At 46.6% G+C, this 23,584-nt stretch overlaps 2 protein-coding genes across 3 annotated transcripts; both read left to right on the top strand.

Annotated features, from left to right (window-relative positions):
- The first annotated feature begins 5,342 nt into the window (after positions 1-5,342).
- Positions 5,343-6,809, top strand: LOC125535523 (galactinol synthase 2-like). The gene is made up of 3 exons (XM_048698586.1): positions 5,343-5,742; positions 5,826-6,287; positions 6,372-6,809. The coding sequence occupies exons 1-3, from the start codon at positions 5,437-5,439 to the stop codon at positions 6,570-6,572; spliced, it is 969 nt and encodes a 322-aa protein (XP_048554543.1). The 5' UTR covers positions 5,343-5,436; the 3' UTR covers positions 6,573-6,809.
- A 135-nt stretch (positions 6,810-6,944) lies between these two features.
- Positions 6,945-12,868, top strand: LOC125535524. Of its 2 annotated transcripts, XM_048698588.1 has the most exons (4): positions 6,945-7,281; positions 7,706-7,808; positions 10,904-10,993; positions 12,101-12,868. In XM_048698588.1, the coding sequence occupies exons 2-4, from the start codon at positions 7,754-7,756 to the stop codon at positions 12,565-12,567; spliced, it is 612 nt and encodes a 203-aa protein (XP_048554545.1). In that variant the 5' UTR covers positions 6,945-7,281; positions 7,706-7,753; the 3' UTR covers positions 12,568-12,868. The 2 variants fall into 2 exon arrangements, with proteins under 2 accessions (XP_048554545.1, XP_048554546.1); XM_048698589.1 differs by having other exon boundaries at positions 6,945-7,808.
- The last annotated feature ends 10,716 nt before the right edge of the window (positions 12,869-23,584 follow it).

The raw sequence follows: 23,584 nt of genomic DNA, 5'->3' as shown, positions 1-23,584 counted from the left end.
ACCTTTCTCGCATCGTTAGCTTGTCAAGCTCCCCAGTGATGTGCTCGGTGGCGCCGGAGTCTGCGTACCAGTTGGTGTCGATACCGTAGTTGTTGGTGACGAGGTTGGCTGCTTTCTTCTCTTCATTATCATCATCGTACCGATGCCAGCTGGCTCTTGCGCCGCCAGCATGAAACTTGTAGCAGATCTGGCACTCTGGATAGTCTCCTTCTTGCTGCTGCTGTTGTTGCGGTTGGGGACGGAGTCGTTGCTGTTTATAGCCGCCACCACCGCCGTGACCGGAGGAAGAAGAAGAAGACCGGTTCCCTCGACCGCGTCCTCCTCTGTTGCTTCGGCCACGACCTCCTCTGCCACGGGACTGCCCGCGCCCCCTGTAGACGGTGTTGGAAGAGGAGCGGAACCCTACTGGTCCATCTCCCAGCATCTCCATCCGCTGGTCGAACGTAGAGATCTGCGGAAGAGATCGTCGACGCTGATGGAGTTCTTGATGGCGCCAACCGCTACCACGATGGGATCATAGTCCCGATCAAGGCCAGCCAGGATGTAATCTACCATCTCTGGATCGGTTACTGGACGTCCAGCCACAGCTAGCTCGTCCCCGAGGTTCTTCATCTTGGCGATGAAGGCGTTGCTCGACATGTTGCCCTTCTTGGTGTTGGAGATGGCCATCCGCAGATTGGTTATGCGAGATTGCGACTGCGCAGCGAACAACGTGGTAAGAGCAGTGCACAGATCAAAGGTGTTGTCCTTACCGATGACTTGTGCAAGGATTTCCTGGGTGAGAGAATTCAGCAGGTAGCTCAGAACCTGCTGATCCTTCGACAACCACGGGCCGTAGAGATGATTGGGCTCAATGGCCGTGGTTTTGTCCGCCTTGGTGACTTCTACTGTCTTCGGCGGTGCGGCGTCGCTGCCGTCAAGAAGACCGGTCACTTGCGCGCCTCGCAGTGCCGGCATGACCTATGCCTTCCATAGGAGGTAGTTCCCCCTTGCGAGCTTCTCTGTTGGTGGAGCACCTAGGTTGAGGCCGGCGGCACTTGAGCTCGCAGCCATGGCGATGGAAGGGTGTTCAGGGTTTTGGTTTGGCTAGACGATAGGAAGAGACTTGGCTCTGATACCATGTTAGATTAGATTGGTAAAGCGTTCCTACTCCTTCATAGAGGAGCCGCGGGTATATATTGATTCGGGGCAGGAATAACCCCTGTCGTGGTTTACAAGGAATCCACCGATCGCTAGGATACAGCGGGATAATGATAGGAAGTTAAACGGGAGAGGATAGAGCAAGTAGTTAAGATTACATGAGAGCAAATATCTCTAAGTCTAACACATATAAGTTTTGTCTGAAGTCAAAACATCTCTACTTTGACCGAATTTATAGAAAAAAGTATTAACATTTACAATGCAAAATCAATTTTGGTAGATTCATGACGAAATGTAGTTTCATGGGATATATATTTGGTATGGTAGATATTGATATTTTTTAATATATATTTGGTTAAACTTTACAAAGTTTGACTTGACCCAAATCTAATATGCAAAGTAAAAAGGACCGGAGGGAGTACATATTCCATATATGTATTTTATACATATGAATGGAGATCATTTTGGCAAAAATTCAAGTTTGCCAAGGGTGCAAATGAAATGAGGATGAATTGATAAAACATTCCTACAAAAAAAATCCCACTTATACTTTATGATATTCTAACGAGATTGGATGTTAAAGATTTTTCATTTTATCTCCTTTATATGAATGTAATAAATCCATAATACACTAGAAAGTTTGGCTTTAGTTCGATTTAGAATAGCGTGCTTACTTTTATTTCTAAAAATATATTGAGGATTTTTTTATTTCGGATCTGCGTAGTATAATTGCTAGAAAATTGAGTATTTCATTGTGAAATTCTAAAATTTTGATCCAAGTGGGGGCGATGGTTTTGCCCCTGTTTTTGTTTGTCAGTTTTGACGCTGGAACAGACCTGCAGCAACTGTTGTCAAGAAGAGTTTGTGGAAGTGCTAACAACAAAATATGTAAAGTTTTCTAAAGTCATGAACTTGTTTTTTTTGTGAAGATTTTTTCAAATTTGTGATCATATTTCCAAGTTCCTGATTTTTCCCTAAATTCATGAAAAAAATCAAATCTGTGATTTATAAAAATTAATAATAGATAGCCGGTCTTTGTAATGGACAAGACTACAGCATAAAAAAAACAGAAGAAAAAGGCGAGCCAAGGCGATCGGGTGACACTAGTGCAGGAGGGAACATGATATTTTATGCCACGACGGAAACATTTCTCAAATACACATGAAAGCATTTTTTTGAATGATATGAATTTTTGAGGTACGCAACGTATTTTTACTCTGTATTCAAAAAATTTAAAAATACCACAAGCATATGTTTGAAAAGCGTGTGCACTTTTAAAATGCACAGTACATTTTTTTGAATCATATTGTTGTATTAGACAAACATTTTTGACATTGTAAAAACATTTTTTGAAACGTCACATACTTTTTTTTAAACTCGTGAACATTTTAAGCTATCATCATTTTTTTAAATGATGCTAATATTTATTTACAACTGTGTTTACATTTTCCAAATTCGCGGGTTATAAACCCTTGAGTGCATGTAAGTTTTGAAATTTATGTGTTTGGAACATTTTTGAAAATAGAAACAAAAGAGAAGAGAAACGTGTTAACCTGCTACGCTACTTGGGCCGGTCCATTCGTTGCGAGGCTGTGGCGAGACGGGCGTGTGTCTGGCTGGCTGCGGGGGAGACGCAGCGGGTCCCGTTGTTGCCGCAGACCAAACGCCGGTCACGCCCACAACTAGAACGAGATAGTGGAGTGGTTGAGGAAATAGGCGGGGAGACACGAAGAGCATGATTGGTTTCCAAATGTTGGCATTGCCAAACATTTGTAATAGCAAGACTTGTCAAACATTAGTAACTTGATAATCAATCAATTAGTAGCCAATATGCGAACCAACCCCTGGTTAGGTGGATAGCAGTATCCTCAACCCATCAGGGTTCAAATCCCGATGCTCGCATTTATTCTGGATTTATTTCATGAATTCCGACGATGCGCTTTCAGTGGCAGGAGACGTTTCCGTCGACTACGAGGCGCCTACGGTGACTTTGTAAAATCTCAAGATGATATGCCGGCTCGGTCTCTCGGATGTGCTCATAGAGATAGGGTGTGCGTGTGTACGTTTATAGGGGTGAGTGTATGCGTGTGTATATGAGCGCTTATGTTTGTACTGATGCTAAAAAAAACATTAGTAGCCAATATTTGGCACAGTCTTAAATATTGCTATTTCGCATGTCAATCCTTTCGCATCAAACCAATTATCCTCGAATTGCCAAGGCAAGGAAACACCTGCCCGTACCGTGTCGTGTCGCACTCTCCCAACCGGACGAGCTCAGCTCAGCTTCGGCCGCTTCAATCTATCTTGGCTGCCAGGTGCCAAGCACGGGACTGTGCTTTCACCGTCCAAATCTTGTTAGCTCAAGACTCGCTATTTCTCTCCATTGAAAACTGCTCTATAGTACTAGTATTAGTAACTCGACTGCAGAGAGTGACCTCGCGTCGGCGGGGCAAAACGCGCACGTCTCTCTGCTGCCAGCCCTGTTGACGTGTTGTTTTCATGGTAAACCGGCCACACCACGTACGTTATTATCGAGAAAAACGGTGACACCAACTGCTGCACCGGCCATGATCAATGTACGTACTAGCTTCCTGTTGGGTTCGTACAAAATGTTCGTTGGGATCTGGCCCGATTCTTCCACGCAGGCGGCCGGGGCGGACGATTTCATTCTCCTTTGCGTCGTGACACGTACGCACTGCTACCACTTTGCCGTGGATAATATTATTACTAGAGTGTGGTGTCAGATTCACAATGCACCGTCCAAGTTCCATCACCGTGTTCTGTTATCCGTCCGAGCTGATGACACAGTGCACTAGCAGCCAGCAATCCTTGTTTCGTTGTTTGATTTGACCACATCATGTGCTAATTAATTATCCCGCGATCTGTCGATGGCTCCATCCACATGGTTTCCTTTGCATGGGCCACACCGGGAGCTAGCTGAACCAAAGAGGTTACATCGGTCTCGTCTGTCTGCTGTAGAAACATTTTGTTGTGATGATGGATGCAGGGTGATTAGACAGAAATGGAAGGCGTGGAAAGGTCGGTTGGAGTAGCTAGACTTGCCGGGATTTTCACCTTTCTTTGTAAAAACCGACATACCTCCTGCCTCCGGCTTCAATTGAATTGGATTAGATTCAAATGAATCAACCAATATTATCCGGATTGGATAGATCATCGATTGATTTCCTCTTGCCAATGTACATGCCATTTATTACAGTAGCATATATATACCAACTCAAACAAGAATATGCCATCCGTTGACGAACCATACGTGGTAGAAATGCTCGGTAATTTAGTATCACACAAAAATAATACTACCTCTGTTCCTAAATATGAATCTTTTTAGAGATTTCACTACGGACTACATGCGGAGTAAAATGAGTGAATCTAAACTCTAAAACATGTCTATATACATCCGTACGTGGTTTGCAGTGGAATCTCTAAAATGACTTATAGAAGTATTTTGGAACGGAGGGAGTAACTTCTTACCATCTTTAATTAAGTCGCCAGTTACCATATAAGGAATGAGATATCTACGAGAAGATAATATTTGGTTTTGGTCACCTTAGGGCATGTAGAATGGTGCTATCTTAAAAGTGTCATGTAGGATAAATGATGAGGTGAAGGAGAGAGAACTCATAAGAGAAGGCTTGTCTTCTCTTATTTAAGATAAGACAAGAGATGATCTCTTAGCACAATATGTCTCATCATATTTTTAGGAATTGCTAATTATTAAAGATAAGGCTAAGAGATGACCCATTGTAAACATTTTTCTTTGTCATCTCTAAATTACATGCAAAATTTAAGATAAGGCTATTTTATCAACCATTGTACATGCCCTTATTATCCACCGAAACAAATCAACCAAGAATACTAAAGACCGGGGTGGCGCCACAAATCAGGGAGATTTTTTTTGCGAGATTTTCGTAATGATAATGATGGTCATGTGGCCCCTTTGATCAAAAAACAAAAAACAACGGTGGCAAAAAGGAGAAAACGAAAAATAATATCAAGGGGGTTCTTCTAATAAAGATTCACACCGGAGTAAAAGGAAACGAAATGAACGGGTCGAGAAAATAGCACCATCTCACACATTCCAATCCAGACACCTTTTTCTACGTTTTCCATTCCATTTCGTGGCGGATCTACTCGAACCACCCACGTCCCGTTGCCTATATAAACGCCAGCAGGCACCACCGTGAAGCATCATCAAACACAAACACGCACGAGTCCACAACACACAACGAACCCATCTCATCCATTCTTTGAAGCAAGACAAGAGAGATCGAGCGAGCAATGGCTCCCATGCCCAAGCGAATCGTGGAGGACGAGCCGAAGAAGGCGGCGTACGTGACTTTCCTCGCCGGCTCCGGCGACTACTGGATGGGCGTGGTGGGCCTGGCCAAGGGCCTCCGCGCCGTCAACTCCGCCTACCCGCTCGTGGTGGCCGTGCTCCCCGACGTCCCCATGGATCACCGCCGCAAGCTGGTCGAACAGGGCTGCCTCGTCCGCGAGATCGTGCCCGTGTACCCGCCGGATAGCCAGACCCAGTTCGCCATGGCGTACTACGTCATCAACTACTCCAAGCTCCGCATCTGGGAGGTACGATACCTACTGACTAACCCTCTAGCTCTCTTCTTCCATCTTGGATCGATAGATGTTGACTGATTCTGGTGTACGAACAGTTCGTGGAGTACGAGAGGATGGTGTACCTGGACGCAGACATCCAGGTGTTCGACAACATCGACCACCTCTTCGACCTCGACAAGGGCAGCTTCTACGCCGTCATGGACTGCTTCTGCGAGAAGACGTGGAGCCACACGCCGCAGTACAAGATCGGCTACTGCCAGCAGTGCCCGGACCGGGTGGCTTGGCCGGAGCGCGAGCTCGGCGTGCCCCCGCCTCCGCTCTACTTCAACGCCGGCATGTTCATGCACGAGCCCAGCCTCGCCACCGCCAAGGCCCTCCTCGACAGGCTCGTCGTCACCGACCCCACGCCCTTCGCCGAGCAGGACTTTCTCAACATGTTCTTCAGAGACGTGTACAAGCCCATCCCGCCGGTGTACAACCTGGTGCTGGCCATGCTCTGGAGGCACCCGGAGAACGTCGAGCTGGAGAAGGTCAAGGTCGTCCACTACTGCGCAGCGGTACGTCTTTGTCATCGATCTTCACACACATGATTCTTAAATTATGAAGTTACGATTGATGTTTCATGTCATGGACCTATGCAGGGCTCGAAGCCGTGGAGGTACACCGGCGAGGAGGCCAACATGGACAGGGACGACATCAAGATGCTTGTGAAGAAATGGTGGGACATCTACAACGACGAGGGCCTAGACTACAAGGCCGGCGAGGATACCGCCAACCTGCTACGTGGAGCTCTGGTTGAGGCCGGCGCCGTGAAGTACTTCCCGGCGCCCTCGGCCGCGTAGGCTCGCTGCATGCCGGCGTTAGCCCGGCTAGGTCGTCACAGAATGATTAATTAAGTGCTATCAGTAGGGGATTTCGGATTTTCGGTAAAGAACTATACTATAGTATCGAAGTATATGGATCAGCATCGATCTACACGTTTTTTTGGTATTGTAGATCAATCTAATCCGTGTCTTGTTTTCGTTTGCACGAAAAATATAGGCGTGTACACCATGTATATATCTAGTACTTGTTACGTAGTACTCCCTCCGTCCGGGAATAGTTGTCCCCGCAGGATTTTTACAAAAAAACCCTTCATGTTTGCCCGACCAAACCCGCACTCCCTCTCCATCTTCCTCCGACACCGGCCGACTCCAACGCCGCCCAGCTCCTCCGCGCCACCGCGCCGTGCAGCTCCCCTGCGCAACCGCGCTGCGCTGCCGCGCCGCTCCACCACACCGCGCCGCCGCGCAGCTCCCCCGCAGCTCAACCGCGCCGCGCCGCCACACCATCGTTCCACGCTCCCCTGCACAACCCCTAAAAATCCCCCATTTCCCTTGTTGCTCGAGCTCGACTCCTCCACGCCGGACGCCGCCTCGTCCAGACCGCCAGACGCCGCCCCGCCCTCACCGCCGGAGCTCCCCCGCCCCACGCCTCCGCCGTGTTGCTTCCGGCGGTCGGCGGATTAAGGCAGCGGCCTCGCTGGCCCATGGAACCCGCCAGAGTTCAAAGGTCTCCTTTTTCCCCTTCTGCTCCCTTTGATCTCTTGCAATTTTCTTCTTCATCTTCTTCGATTGGTCTACTGGAAACAGAACAGAGGTAAACAAAGCAATCTTTACTGAAAACATAACAGAGTTGCATGGTGGCGTTCGAGGTTGAACCTCTACTGAACAAAACAAGGCTGAGATGGATGGATGGATAGATTGTGTGAGATGAAATATGAGAATCTTGCTTTGTGTCAATTTCAGTTATCCATCAAGTACTCCATTCACATTGCTGCTGCTCCATCTTTATTAATCCTGAAATAACATCAATGTTGTACTCCATTCAGACTGTTGTTATCTAACTGAATTTCAGTTGTCAATTTTTTTTGCACTCACATGCTTCTAACAGTGGTTATCTAACTGAATCTTGCTCATTTGTTTGTCACCTGTAGATGCCATGCTCAATTTTTTGGTAAAGCTACTCGAGTTGCCAGCAATGCATGCAAAGCGGCAACAGTTGGCTGCTCAGTTTTTCTTGTACTGCCAAGATGGAAGGTGAGCACCAATATTTCTGAAACTAGTGATTTGACACTAGTGAAAATTCAGTTACTGCTTGAGTGATTTGACATTGTTGAAAATTCAGTTACTGTCAATTCTACAGTACACAAGATTCAGTGTAAATCTTCAAAATGAATTGCTGTTAGTACACGATCAATTAACTAATTTGGCATTATTACTCCCTAGAGAACGGATTGTACAACACTGAAAATTCCTCTGAATGTACTCCAGTTGACTGTATATTCACTGAATGTACAACACCAAAAATTACTCCAATGACTGTACATTGACTGCATATATTTCATTGATGTCAAATTTTATTTATGTGTCAAGTCTGACATCAACTTGTAAGAAGAATAAGGGTGAGTCCAAGATCAGGTGATTGAGTGAGTGATGTGGTTGCTGAAGTTCAGACATGTTCAATGAGAACAACTACTATGGAGATTAAATTCAATGAGAATAAATTCAAATAAATCCAAATAAACCCATCATGTCAGGATTCTTGATCAAAGACCCACTTAGGAGTAGTTTGTCATTGTTAAACACAAGTTTAAAATGAATATGCTTCTTTTGCTGTGGTAATCCAAAATGCTTCTTTTGAGTACAGTAGCTGTAAAACTTAGTCTATCTGGAGCTTGAGCTTGTGAGCTTCTTTAGCAAGATCACTGAATACACTGAATTTGTCATTATAATTTATACTGTGAACTGAACACTAACACTTTTACAGTAAATTAGGACTATACAAACACTTTTACAATTCTGAACACTTTTCACAAGATGAAGCTCTTGATCTTACAGTAAAACTGTTCTGAACACTTTTCACAAGATGAAGCTCTTGATCTTACAGTAAAACTGTTCTGAACACTTTTCACAAGAGGAAGCTTGGTTTTTTTTTCGATCTACACTTTTAAAGTTCAAGATACTCTTGTAAATTAAATAAATCAAATGGTGTATAAATCCTCTTGGAAACTTTAGGTATGTTTGCAATTGGACATATGGTGTATAAATCCAAATAAATAAAATAAATTCAAATAATTCAAATAAATCCAAATAAATCCAAATGAATTCAAATAAATCCAAATACTTCTATCCTTTCTTTCCCTATCCTTTCTCATTAAACACATGACACAATACATACACATGACACAAGCCATACACATGACACATCAAATACTCCTATCCTTTCTTTTCTTTTTCCCTTTCCCTTTCTTTTTGAGCTTTCTCTATCTACTCATTTCCTTGTTCTATAATGGCCATCGTATCAGTAATTAGCTCAGGACTGCAGTATACACCGGTTATTTCTTCTCCCCCATTTTGTAGACGGTCCTTGTGTAGATGCGGCAGCTTATAGTTGTTTCCTCCTTGATCTTTCATCACTTCCACCATGACTGCTTGCAACGTCATAAAGCTTTTGAACAGCTTATGGGGATCGTAGTTCTCAAACTCCTCCTCTACACCCTGTACCAGTTCCTGTATATTCATAGGCGCTCTGTAGTCGGTTAGGGATTGGAGGGAGCAGTGGAAACAAAGATCCAGAACATTGAGCTCAGGGCTGTTTTGTGGGTGTTGCAATAATCGAATATCCAGATCTGTCTGTGCCACGGCTTCTAGAAAACCAGCATCATTAGGGAGGACATGCGGTGTTGCATTATCTTGTTGAATAAAGATCGTTGTGTCATCGTCACCGTCCGGCCATTTGTCTTGAATGGCAGGGATTACTTTATTGATCAAGTAATCTCTGCACACAGGTCTAGTAACTTTGACCGGCTTCAACTCTATTGTCCCCCTATCTCTATTCTGGCTTGTTCGTTGTGCCTCGGTCTGTACCACGAACGGCCAAATGCCAAGTTTCCCATCAAATATCATCTCCCCATCTTCATTGTAGCGAGGTTTGGCTACAGCTGTTAGAAACATTACCTTCCCAATGCTATGAGTATTATGCACAGTTCGGTTTGGTTCTTCTTCTCTAGGCAGTACGTAGTAGCTACTCTTCACTCGGGTCATGTCATACCATTTCTCGTCGATGTGGACCATATTTGTCACTGGCTTGAAACTGGGCCAAGGACTTGATATCCATCTTTCATCCATCATGGATAGGCAGAACTTTAGTCTCGCTATCTTGTTCTGTGGCTTGAGGGTGGGTTTGATGGTGCTTGTGATGCGTTTCAGCTCTTGCAATTGAAATCTGTCATGTAGGGTTGATCGGGGCACACCTAAACACCTTGCTAGAGACCGGATTGTTCTTCTTTTGTTCAAGGGGATTGTGGCTGTTCTCGACAGATCTAGTTCTTTTCTCTTCCTACCACTTTTGTTCTTCTTGCTTGAAACATCAACTTATTGGCCTGCTGCAAGTTGTCGTTTGGCTAGATTCCATATTCTTGTAACTGTTCGCAGGTGAACATTCAGCATCGTCGCAATGAGCACCTTGTCATACACGTGAACCTGTCCATCTCTAAGCTCGATTACTCGCAGAGCAAAGTAAACACCATGTCTCTCCTTGTCTGTCAAGTCCTTGCCTCTTGGATTGCCATGTGCATCAGCTTCTTCCAATTCTGCATCTCCTTGTGCCTCTTGAGCTTCTTCCAATTCTGCATCTCCTTGTGCCTCTTGAGCTTCTTCCAATTCTGCATCTCCTTGTGCCTCTTGAGCTTCTTCCAATTCTGCATCTCCTTGTGCCTCTTCAGCTTCTTCCTCTTCAGGAAACCAATTCAATTCAATGTCTTCATCCTCATCTTCCGGCATCAAGTTCAAATCAATAGCATCACCCTGTTGAGCTTGTTCTTCTTGTTGAGCTTCGTCCTCATCTTCCGGCATCAAGTTCAAATCAATAGCATCACCCTGCTGAGCTTGTTCTTCTTCTTGAGCTTCGTCCTCCTTTTCCGGCATCAAATTCAAATCCATAGTTGTGTGCTCCTATCTGATCTCATAACAAGAGTATACAAAAGATGAATGGTGAGCATATAATCATAACAAGAAAACCATGAAGAATCCTAGACAAAAAGCAAAGAAACCAAGAAAGAGAAAAGTAGATATTAAAAGTACTCCTTGTTCATAAGCAACTACAGGTCCTACTACATCTCTCTTTTTTGCAGGGACCAGGGCAGGAATTAAAAAGCAAACAAAAGCAGGGGCCATGAGTACATCTCAACTTTTACTGTATTTCTTGTTGACAACTAGTGCAGGTACACATTTTGAATATTGAAATTATCTTCTGTTAGTAGACCATGGCAGTAGTTATAGAACTATGAATATCTATTACTCCCTCTACAACATCAGAAAAGTTAATAACATCCTCTACAACATTTTCTGTAGAATAGAGTAGGCTTCAATTTGTCAAAACTGAATTTTACTCACTGAAAATATGACAGTGGAGTACTGTCCAAACTGTATTCACTGTCTAAATTTCATTGATGTCAAATTTTATTTATGTGTCAAGTTTGACATCAACTTGACTGAACATCAACTTGACAGATCAAAACCTGACAGAAATTGACAGGTTTTGGAACAAAATGACAGGATCTGAACATCAACTTGACTGAATAATATAGTGTCAATTCTTAATAGCAGAATAATACAGTTAATAGCAGAGTAATGGAGTGAGAAATCTTACTATAAATTCAGTTAAGGTAGTTACTGAAACTTCACTGTAATTATGCAAATGAAATTATTATTCTGTAAATTCAGTTAACAATCAGAATTATGTAATGGAGTGAGAAATCTTAGTGTAAATTAGGTTAACAAGAAATCTTAGTGTAAATTCAGTTAATAGTGTGTTCCTAAATAATCTGAGATTTATTGTCAAGTCTGAGATTTTGACAGAAATGTTGTGACATGTTCAGACTAGGACTAATCAAAGTTCAAAGAATTAGTAGAAGAAGCTTGTATTTTCAGCTTATAAATTTTAGGACTATGTGAATAAAATGCTTTCAACTAAGAAGATAATCTGTCTTCCCATCTCACTGCTCACTGCTAGCAAGAGTAGAAGAAGAAGAATTCCAAATAATGTTTCCAATTTGGCTAAATCTGGCCTGAATTTGCTGTAATTTAGTACATGATTTTTTCCTTCTTTTGTCAATGATTCTGACCTCTATAACCTTTCTCATCATCTCATGATTCTGCCCATGACTTATTTTTTACTGCCATGAATGATTCTGCCCCTCTGTAACATTTTTTTGGCAGTACTAAAGATTGGTCCATCAGAAATCAACATCAATGTTAACTGAATTTTTTCAAATTACAAAGCAAGCAAGCAAGCAATGTACACAGATCATTTATGTTTTAAATTACAGAGCAAGCAAGCAAGGCACTGGAGATGAACAAATTACAGAACCCTGTACTTGTTCTCACCAGCAGCAGCGCGAATAGGGGACCTCAAGCGGCAGCACACGAGAAGGGGATCTCCGGGCGGCAGCACGAGCAGGGGAGGAGCAGCAAGTTGCGGAGAAGCAGCAGAAGGGGCTCCAGCTTGAGGTCCAGGATCGCAAAAGGGCTTGAGGATGAGCTTGAGGGAGCTCGTGGTCCAGGCGCGGCGGGAGCTCGTGGTCCAGGCGCGCGGGGGTCCTGGCCGGCGGCGGCGCATGCCCTGCGAGGAAGGAGGGGATATCGTCGACGTAGGTCCTGGGCGGCGGAGGAGCACGTCTTGTGCGGTGACGGAGCAAGCAGGGCGGCGCAGGTCCTTGGCAGCGGAGGAGCAAGCAGGGCGGCGCGGGTCCTGGGCCGCGGAGGAGCACGTCCTGTGCGGCAACGGAGCAAGTAGGGCGGCGCGGGTCCTGGGTCGCGGAGGAGCACGTCCAGTGCGGCGGCGGAGCAAGCAATTGGGCGGCGCAGGTCTTGGGCTGACGACTGGCCCTGGCGACGCGCGCCGGCGACAGGCGGAGGAAGAAGGAAGAAGACGCGACCTGTATGGTAACCTGTTTGTAACAAATTTGAAGTTATAAGGGTGTTTTTGAAAAATTGACATTACACTACGCTGTGGACAACTTTTCCGGACGGAGGGAGTACGTATATTGTTGAAATATTTTTCAAATTTGCAATCAATGAAATATTTTGCATGCTAATAAATCAAAGCTATTGCAAATTATTGTGCATGTTCTTGTGAATGCCACAGCGCTCTGTCGCTTTTGTGTGAGATAACGCCGTATGAGTTTTTTGCGAGCTACGACGCGCCCGATTAGCATCGAAAAAAGTATCAAAAAACGTCGATACGGAGGGAGTAGCACTACAAAGATTTGAATTAGTACTAGTAGCCAGAGCCAAATCCGAGGCCACTCATCCAAAATGGATCTGTGCTTTGATCCGCCCGCGTGTCCTCGTCGTTTTCGACAGACAATTCGTAGCCTGTAACGACGCCACGGCTGTGCTTTGCGCCTTTGTCCACGACCATAACCGCTCGGGCCCGGACGGTGCTTCTCTACTCTGGCCGGCATCGCGATCGGCGTGTCTGAATCGTACCGGTGGCGCGTCCACGTCCGTCCGGCCGGTGCTGGCCAACGTTCGCCGAGACGTTTACGGGCTAAATTTCATGTTTTGATCCTTTTTCGAAACCTATTCGAGATTTGACCCTAATTTGGAAAAAATTCGAAATCTAACCCTTTTGCTACCGCCAGAGAACCCTGGTGGTAGGGTTGCATGCCCTACCGCCCAAACCCGTCTGAGTTTTGAACACAGTGCGTGCTCGTGCCTACCGCCAAGCACCTTGGTGGTAGGGTTGTGCAGACTACCGCCAGCCCATTTGGCGGTAGAGATGTCTCTGATAAGAAAATAGGCAGTTTTTTGATTAAATTAATCCATGAATAAATCATGAGCATGACATTGACAGCATTGATAACACACTGGTTACGATCTAACAGAGCATGTACTACGCATATAGTAGAAACATCTACGTATATCGCTAGTACTGCTACAACAGAAAGAAATATGAGAGGGATAAACGATGTATACCCTCCAATCGGCCATGCGGCGGCGGTGGCGGCAGCAGTAGCCGCGGCATCCTCGACGGCCTTCTTGTCGGCCTCGGCCTTCTCAGCGGCGGCACGGTCGGCGTCGGTCGACATGGTGATGACGAAGATGATGTGGACGTAGATGAACAGAAGCGAGCAGTCGCGTAGTCGCTACCCAAAAATCTAATCGCCCCTCTCCCGTACAAGATCCGAAGAGGCGGGGTTTCGAAGGCCTGCTCTCCTGTCAACCATGTACGCGGTGAACGGGGCGGAGTCGCCGGCGGCAGCAGCAGCAGAGGAACGACGCGGGCGTGGAGGCGGAGATGCGTTCTGTTTCGTGGCGGCTAGGGTTGGCAGCGCCCCACATATATATGTGCGGCTGCGCATGGAGAGACGTGGGCTGAACCCACGTCCAAGTCGGTAGCCCACGATCCGACGTCTCAGATCGTGGCCCCACCTGTCAAAGACTCCGTTCCTGACCGGCAAAAAGAAGCGCATAGGAGTGAGCTCGGCTCGGCTCGGCTCAATCCCGCAACCCGCGGCGCGTCGTGACGAGGCGTGGCGAGGCGAGCGGAGGAGGAGGAGTGCGCGAGGGCCTCATCTCTTCTCAAGCTCCAATAGCATGAGGAAAAGAATCCCTTATAAACCACTCCAACTCTTCTTCCACTTCCGGGGTGGGACTAAACTTCTCACCACCTTGTCATGCCACCTACATGGGCCCTTAGAGATCAAATCTGAAATTGTCATATGGGCTCTAGGCCCATCTCATATTTCAACAATCCCGCACCAGATTTCAGGGGCCCAGTTTGTCCTTTGTTTCAAACGCTGTTTTGATATACCAGCATCTCAGTGGAGATCGATTAAGGTTGAGCTCCACCTAGACCAAGTATTTACACTCCTTCACAACTGAACAATGGACTATATCTTGAATTGTCAGTTTGGCGTCAAGAAGTTTCACCACAAGTCTCACTGATACGAGGCTGCCGAAGGCCGACCCCTCGGGTGGAGCATATTAGTCACACTCCTGGCCTGTTCATGAGCTTGCTAGAGATCACCCTAATCTCATAGACTGTGACCAGCAGTCGGGCTCATATAGGTGTGTTCCTCCAAAGATCGCTCTGTAGGATAGCATCTTGCTTATGCATATAAGCCTTGAAACACATTGAGACAGTAGTCATCCTTCCATACAGTTTCTGAGAGTATTGCATCTCCAACGGAGTGGGTTAGTAAAGTTACTCTCCTCAGTTCACCACTGGCTTGTTTTCCCAGGTCCTATTTCACGGGATCTCCAATCACATAGGTTGGGTTACTACCATGGCAACTCATGTGGGTCTCATACCCATCTCCCTTGATGCGTTATCTATCACAATACGTGATGGCCCTTTAGTAAAGGGATCTGCCAGATTCTTAGCCGTTTGAATATAATCCAACGCTATCACTCCAGAGTTCCTCAATTTTCTGACAGCTTTCAATCTCATTTTTATGTGTTTGTTGGACTTCATGTTGTCCTTTGAACTCTTCACCTTGACAATAACTGTTTGATTGTCACAGTTCATAAGGATAGCCGGAACCGGCTTCTCAACCACTGGCAAGTCCATCAACAGATCTCGAAGCCATTCTGCTTCGCCACCCGATGTGTCTAATGTTGTTAATTCTGCTTCCATTGCCGATCTTGTTAAGATCGTTTGCTTGCAAGACTTCCAGGAAACAGCACCATCTCCAAGAGTAAATATATACCCAGTTGTGGCCTTCATCTCATCAGCATCAGAGATCCAATTCGCATCACTATACCCTTCAAGTACCGACAGGTATCCAGTATAGTGAAGTCCATAGTTCATAGTACCTTTCAGATAGCGCATAACTCTCTCAAAAGCACGCCAATGTACATCACCCGGTTTGGAAACAAATCGGCTCAGTTTGCTAATAGAAAATTCGATGTCAGGCCTCGTTGCGCTCGCTAGATACTGTAGTGAACCAACAATCTGAGAGTATCTCAATTGATCTATAGCTGTGCCTTTAGACTTTCGAATCAGCACACTAGAATCATATGGTGTTTGAGATGGTTTGCAGTCCGAATATCCAAAACGACTCAACACCTTCTCAACATAATGGGATTGCAAAAGTGTAATCCCACCCTCATCATCTCTTAATAGCTTGATGTTCAAGATAACATCAGCCACTCCAAGGTCCTTCATCTCAAAGTTCTGAGGTAGGAAAGACTTAACCTCCTTGATTAACTTGAGATTAGTCCCAAATATCAGTATGTCATCAACAAACAAACACAGTATAACTCCTTCGCCCCCACCATAGCGATAGTATATACATTTGTCAGCCTCATTAACAACAAAGCCAACAGATGTCAACGTTTCATTAAACTTGTCATGCCATTGCTTAGGCGCTTGTCTCAGGCCATACAAAGATTTCACCAACTTACACACTTTTCCTCCCTGACCATCCATCACAAAGCCATCAGGCTGTTGCATATAGATTTCCTCCTTTAGCTCTCCGTTCAGGAAAGCCGTCTTAACATCCATCTGATGAATGAGAAGACCATGCGAGGCCGCCAACGAGAGTAATACTCGAATGGTGGTCAGTCTGGCCACAGGTGAATAAGTGTCGAAGAAATCTTCTTCTTCTTTCTGGGCGTAGCCCTTGGCCACAAGCCTAGCCTTGTACTTTTCTATCGTACCATCGGGTCTAAGCTTCTTCTTGAACACCCACTTGCATCCCAATGGTTTGCAACCATAAGGACGTCCAGTAAGCTCCCAAGTCCCGTTAGCCATGATGGAATCCATCTCGCTACGGACCGCATCCTTCCAGTAGTCAGCTTCTGGAGATGCATACGCTTCTGAAATAGAAGTGGGATTATCCTCCACGAGGTATATGAAGAAATCATCACCAAAGGTCTTTACAGTCCTTTGTCTCTTTCCCCTACCAAGGGATTCCTCATTATCCTCCTCGGGATTTTCATCATGTGTTTGATTATAATATTCCATCGGAATGGCAGGTTCAAGAGTCTCCTCAGATTCCTGTCTAGAAGTGCTTTGTACATCTCTCATGGGAAAAATGTCCTCAAAGAATGTAGCATCTTTAGACTCCATAATTGTACCGACTTTCATGTCAGGTACCTCAGATTTCACTACTAGAAATCTATAGCCAACACTATTCGTAGCGTAGTCCAAATTAACGCAATCCACAGTCTTTGGTCCAAGCTTACGCTTTTTGGGGATCGGCACATTAACTTTCGCCAAGCAGCCCCAGGTACGTAAGTACGAGAGTGTTGTCCTTCTCTTGGTCCACTTCTCGTAAGGAGTGATCTCGTTATCCTTTGTCGGAACTTTATTCAGGACATGACAGGATGTCATTATAGCCTCCCCCCACCATGCCTTGGATAAACCCGACGTATTTAACATGGCGTTAACCAAATCAGTTAGAGTACGGTTTTTCCGCTCGGCAACCCCGTTTGACTGGGGTGAGTAGGGAGGCGTCCTCTCGTGAATAATGCCGTGTTCCGCACAAAAGGCATCAAACTCTTTCGAGAAGTACTCTCCACCACGATCTGACCGGACTCATTTAATTTTCTTTTCAAGTTGATTCTCAACTTCTGCCTTATAGATTTTGAAGTAGTGTAGAGCCTCATCTTTAGTATTTAACAGATACACATTGCAATATCTAGTGGAATCATCTATCAAAGTCATGAAATATTTATTTCCACCTTTAGTCAACACACCATTCATCTCACAAAGATCAGAATGTATGAGTTCCAGTGGCGCCAAGTGTCTCTCCTCTGCTGCCTTGTGAGGCTTGCGAGGTTGCTTAGATTGCACACACGAATGGCACTTAGAACCTTTGGCAAAAGTGAAACTCGGGATTAAATTCGATTTTGCTAGCCGCGTCATAACACCAAAACTAATGTGACATAGACGTGAATGCCATACTTCAGATTCATTAACACTCAAATGAATATTGTTCATGACTTTATTACATAGATCTGCAAGAGAAAGGCGGAACATGCCTCCGCATTCATAACCCTTTCCAACAAATAGTCCATATTTCATAACAACTAATTTATTAGACTCGAATACCAACTTAAACCCTTCTCTACATAGAAGGGAGCCACTAACGAGGTTCTTCTTGATGGCGGGGACATGATGTACGTTCTTCAGCTGCACGATCCTTCCCGAAGTAAACTTCAGATCGACCGTGCCAACACCAAGAACAGAAGCACTCGCGCCATTCCCCATCAGTACGGACCCGTGACCTGTGGCCTGGTAAGAAGAAAACAATGAAATGTCAGCACACACATGAACACCTGCACCTGTGTCGACCCATCAATCGGTGGGCGGCCAAACTGAAAATACAGCAAATAAATTACCGTACCCAGATGCACCACCCTCATTGTTGCTCACAATCATATTGACAGACTTGGAGTCCTGCCCTTGCTTCTTATACTTGTTTGGGCACTTGTTGGCCCAACGTTCAATTGAACCACAAGTAAAGCAGCCCTCATCCTTCTTGTTCTTCTTGAAGGTCTTCTTACCCTTCTTCTTAAAGTCGGCACTCTGTTGGACACCATTCTTTCTCTTGAGCTTGTGGGAATTGGAGTTCTTCTGATGCACCATGTTGGCCACAGAAATTCCTTCGACCCCTTTTCCGTGCGAGTCCTTTGCCCTTGAATTCTGCTCAACACTCAGATGGCCAATGACATCCTCCACAGAGAATTCACGCCTCTGATGTTTCAGAGTGGTGGCAAAGTTCCTCCAGGAATTGGGAAGCTTAGCGATTATGCAGCCCGCGACAAACTTGCCCGGTAACTCGCACTTAAGAAGCTCAAACTCCTTAACAATACATATTATCTCATGAGCCTGCTCCAATATAGGACGGTTTTCAACCATCTTGTAATCATGGAACTGCTCTATAATATACATCTCGCTCCCTGCATCGGCAGCCCCGAACTTAGATTCGAGCGCCTCCCACAAGTCCTTGGCAGACCGCACATGCAAATATGTGTCAACCAGCTTATCTCCAATCACGCTCAGAACTGCCCCGAGGAACACGACAGTGGCCTCCTTAAATGCCTTCTCCTGATCAGGAGCGATCGTTCCTGTGGGAGTCACACCGGCGACCCAAAACACGTTCATGGTAGTGAGCGATAAGGTGGTTTTAGTCTGCCAACGCTTAAAGTACGTCCCCATAAACGACGACGGTTTCAGTGCAGCAGCAAAACCAGAATTCGAAAAACTCCTACACATATTAGGTTTTTGGATTGATAAGAAAATAGGCAGTTTTCTGATTAAATTAATCCATGAATAAATCATGAGCATGACATTGACAGCATTGATAACACACTGGTTATGATCTAACAGAGCATGTACTACGCATATAGTAGAAACATCTACGCATATCGCTAGTACTGCTACAACAGAAAGAAACATGAGAGGGATAAACGATGTATACCCTCCAATCGGCCATGCGGCGGCGGTGGCGGCAGCAGTAGCCACGGCATCCTCGGCGGCCTTCTTGTCGGCCTTGGCCTTCTCAGCGGCGGCACGGTCGGCGTCGGTCGACATGGTGATGACGAAGGTGATGTGGACGTAGATGAACAGAAGCGAGCAGTCGCGTAGTCGCTACCCAAAAACCTAATCGCTCCTCTCCCGTACAGGATCCGGAGAGGCGGTGTTTCGGAGGCCTGCTCTCCCGTCAACCGTGTACGCGGTGAACGGGACGGAGTCGCCGGCGGCAGCAGCAGCAGAGGAGCGACGCGGGCGTGGAGGCGGAGATGCGTTCTGTTTCGTGGCGGTTAGGGTTGGCAGCGCCCCACATATATATGTGCGGCTGCGCGTGGAGAAACGTGGGCTGAACCCACGTCCAAGTCGTTAGCCCACGATCCGACGTCTTAGATCGTGGCCCCACCTGTCAAAGACTCTCTGTTCCAGACCGGCAAAAAGAAGCGCATAGGAGTGAGCTCGGCTCGGCTCAATCCCGCGGCGCGGCGTGGCGAGGCGAGCGGAGGAGGAGGAGTGCGCGAGGGCCTCATCTCTTCTCAAGCTCCAATAGCATGAGGAAGAGAATCCCTTATAAACCACTCCAACTCTCCTTCCACTTTCGAGGTGAGACTAAACTTCCCACCACCTTGTCATGCCACCTACATGGGCCCTTAGAGATCAAATATGAAATTGTCATATGGGCTCTAGGCCCATCTCATATTTCAACAGTCTCCTACCGCCAAAACCCTGACGATAGGCTGTTAGACCCTACCGTCATGGACTCTGGCGATAGCAAAATGGTCAGATCTCGATTTTTTTTCAACTCAGGGTTAGATCTCGAATAGGTTTTGAAAAATGGTCAAAACACGAAATTTTGCCACGTCTATGAGCCGTCGTCGCCCCCGTCATGATCGCCCACATGGGCAGGTATATCGCCGACGTTGACCAGCATCTTATCTATACCAATATAAAAAGACTCAAATGGGTAGATCCAAACCATCTCGACCCTCAAACCATGTTATCTAGTGGTTCAAATCGCTCCAATGTTGAGCACCAAACACGTTTAACGCTCTAATTACCCACCACTGCCATTGGTTATAAACACGTTTTGACTCAACGCTATCCCTTGAAATATGCCATGTAATTAATATCCTACCATTCCCGCGAAAAAGTAATTGATATCTTACTAAATACCAACATGCAAAAAATATATTTTACCTAATATAACGTGCAACTAATATTCTATCTAATATAAACATGCATTGCACGTACATTATTACTAGTTATCTAAAATAAAACAGTGACACGAACGACAGTTTTTTTTTTACGTATGACACCGACGACAGTTATTGCATGCTATATATACTCCTACGTTGACTTATATAACTTACGGACACCCGGTCGGTTTCATTGATTGCACGGAACGGGCCATCTGGTGTATGTACGCCGTCTTGCTGGCTCGGCATGAACAGACCGACCGACGCACGGACTGACGACGCGCATGGCCGCCCTAGCTAGCAAGCTGGGTAGGCACAGTAGCTTTGCTGCTAGTGTGCGTGCCGGTTCTGACGGAAGAGGCCGTGCATGTTCCCCCGCATACGTGGCGGGCTGTAGCTGTGCCCAGTGCCCTCGTCCCTTTGCCGCCTATCGCAGCGTCCTATCCGTAACTGCGTCCACCGTTACGTTAGCGTGCGTGCACCAAACGGCCTATTTAACCTACGATCCCTTTTGTTTGTCAATGCCACGTACCCCTGTTTCGAGAATTTGGAACCGGCCACGTAGTGCTATCTTTGGACAAATACGTACGTAGTGGAGTGGTAAACTAGCGATGACTACGTGCGTTCCATGTCGTGCAGGGTTTATATTAGAGTAATTACTGTTCATGCTGCACACCGAGTCGTGAAGAATACTTCGATCGACCAGGGTAGCATAGCATGCATATGCATGCAGCTCAGGGCAGGGCACAGCACATTCAGCCCCCAGAAAATTTATGTCCACTATAAAGTTTCCACCGGCGGCGGCCGGCGACCACCGCGCTGCTGGCCACCCCGCCTCACCGGCACACACGTACACGACTGGAAGTTCAGTCTAATCAATTTGCAGAGCGCCATGCACAGGCGTGGAACAATGCGATTCGTCAAACCGTGCGCTGCTCCCTACGAGGCACGGCACAAGCGGCAACGATGAGCTGACAAGCGTCGTTGGCCGCCGGACGGGGGCGGTCCGTCCAGCAAATGCGAGCTGCTTCGAGAAGCCTGATCTGACTAGCTAGCTGGGCGATGGAGAGAATAACCGGCTAAAGTTGCATGCACGCACGCGTGTGCATGCATGATTCGGTGAGTGCAAAGGAAAAGTCGTTCCTGGCCGCACTAGCACCGCTCGTCTGGCACGCGCTCGGCGGGACGCTACTGGTTCTTTCCGCGCGCTGGGCGGCCAGCCGTCGTGGTTTACCCCCGGCAGGCCCGGAGCACCAGACGAAGCATCGGCCGGTTGCGTCCACGCGCGTACGTTCCCAGCGAAGCAACTTGTTGCGGCACGTAGGATGCGGGCCTCATCTATGCTGCCTCCTATTTCTTCAACCTCTGCTTTTCAGCGTGCCCGCGGCTATTCGGCTTCTTCCCTGTCCCCTCTCTGCTGATCCTCGTTGCTCCCCGGCGCGCCCGCGGCTATTCCGCTTCTCCCCCTTCCCCCCTCTTTGCTGATCCCCGCACGTGTTGCTGGTGCGGTCATGGCGGAGACCATGAACGACGACGAGGAAGGCACAGCGGCATACTTTCGTCTATGTCCTCGTTTCCTTCCCTGCAGTCAAGTGCTGCGACCGGCTAGACCTGGAGCTGCAACCACACTCGATTTTTTGCTGGAACCGGTGACCGCGGCAAAGTGTCGGGTCAAGGCGGCAATTTTGACTGGTGGACCGGGGGTGCTGCAACCGCGACCTGTTTTGCTGGAACCGACTGGGAGGCTTGCTGGAACCAGCACCTAAAAATGCTACTACTAGAGTTCGTCCTACTGGACCAGCGACACCTTTGTTACAACCACATCCTATTTTTGCTATCACCGGTGACTTTTTTTTTGCTACATGCATGCACATCGGCGTTGGTTGACGGGGGCGATGCCTTTTGTTTTGCTACAACCATCTAAGAGTTTTGCTGGAACCGGTGTACAAATTTGCTGAAACGAGCTTTTTCTTTTATTTGACGGTGACCATGGTGACCATGGCGACCACGGAGGTTGAGCTGATTTGCTGCAACCGGCAAACAAAAAGCTACCACCGTTGAGCTGATTTGCTACGATAGGGAACGATGGAGTGCTCAGTGTACACCCGTGCAGGGAGCTTCAATGGTGAGGACGACGGGACGATGCACCTGAATGCTGCAACCACATGTTGGCAAGCTGCAACCACTATCGGGCCGAGGTACACATCTGGGTGTGTGTGTGTGTGTGGGGGGGGGGTGGCAAATTAGCGATGGAGATGGACTGTCGGTAGCGACAGGGAGACGGATGGCGGGGGCAGCGGCGCTCGGGGTGAGCCGGCAAGCTGGGCGGCGCCCTCTCCTACAGCCCCACACAAATCCGGTGCACGTCAGGGAATGGGGTAGCGCTCTGTGGATGATTGGGGGTGGGGTGGTAGTGTTGACCAAGAGGAGAAAGCGCCAGATCCGAAAGTTTTGGCGGGTGCGCCGGCGCAGAGTACTGGCCTTTACCCCCATGGTATGGGCCCTTCCACATTTTTCTTATTTCTTGCGGGTTTTCATTCATAGTAGAACTTATTTTTAATCGCTGCAGGTGTTTTCGGAACATCTACACAACCTTAAAGCATGGAAAACACTACCCTTCAACCGGCGGATGCAAGCATAGCCTCCGCTGCTTCCTTAGCCGTCGGATCAATCTTGATCGACCACTCATGCTGGCCACAAGTCAGTCCCGCAACCAGTTTTTCCCTCTGATAAGTGTCTTGTTCCAATAGATTTCTGCAACACAGGACTAGTTTCTGAAAGAAAAAATGATTTGCTGGTGAAGATTTTGTTCCTGCAATAAGGGTCTTGTTTCAAAAGGTTTCTGTAATAGACGTCTTGTTTCAGAAAAAATAAAAATGGTTCGAAGGTGAAGGTTCTTTTTCCGCAACAGGGGTCTTGTTTCAAAAGGTTTTTGCGATAGACATCTTGTTTCAGAAAGATTAAAAAGGGTATGGCGGTGAAGGTTTTTGTTTCCGAGGGTCTTGTTTTAGAAACATAGTCCGAGTTGCAGAAAGCGTTGAAGGAGCGCCCGACATTAGAGAGTGAGTGATTAGACTTTGCAACATGACGCATGTTTCAGAAACATAGCTCCAGTTGCAGAAAATGCTAAA

Source organism: Triticum urartu, chromosome 2, assembly GCF_003073215.2.
Source record: "Triticum urartu cultivar G1812 chromosome 2, Tu2.1, whole genome shotgun sequence".
Lineage (NCBI taxonomy): Eukaryota > Viridiplantae > Streptophyta > Magnoliopsida > Poales > Poaceae > Triticum > Triticum urartu.
The sequence above is the reverse complement of the archived record's forward strand: the minus strand, read 5'-3'. Positions and strand labels throughout refer to the sequence as shown.

Coding starts and splice junctions, on each gene's coding strand:
- LOC125535523 (XM_048698586.1), top strand. CDS start 5,437: ATGGCTCCCATGCCCAAGCGAATCGTGGAGGACGAGCCGAAGAAGGCG. Junction 5,743..5,825: donor CCAAGCTCCGCATCTGGGAG/GTACGATACCTA, acceptor GTGTACGAACAG/TTCGTGGAGTACGAGAGGAT. Junction 6,288..6,371: donor TCGTCCACTACTGCGCAGCG/GTACGTCTTTGT, acceptor GGACCTATGCAG/GGCTCGAAGCCGTGGAGGTA.
- LOC125535524 (XM_048698588.1), top strand. CDS start 7,754: ATGCAAAGCGGCAACAGTTGGCTGCTCAGTTTTTCTTGTACTGCCAAG. Junction 7,809..10,903: donor TTGTACTGCCAAGATGGAAG/GTGAGCACCAAT, acceptor TCTTTTTTGCAG/GGACCAGGGCAGGAATTAAA. Junction 10,994..12,100: donor CTTGTTGACAACTAGTGCAG/GTACACATTTTG, acceptor TTTAAATTACAG/AGCAAGCAAGCAAGGCACTG.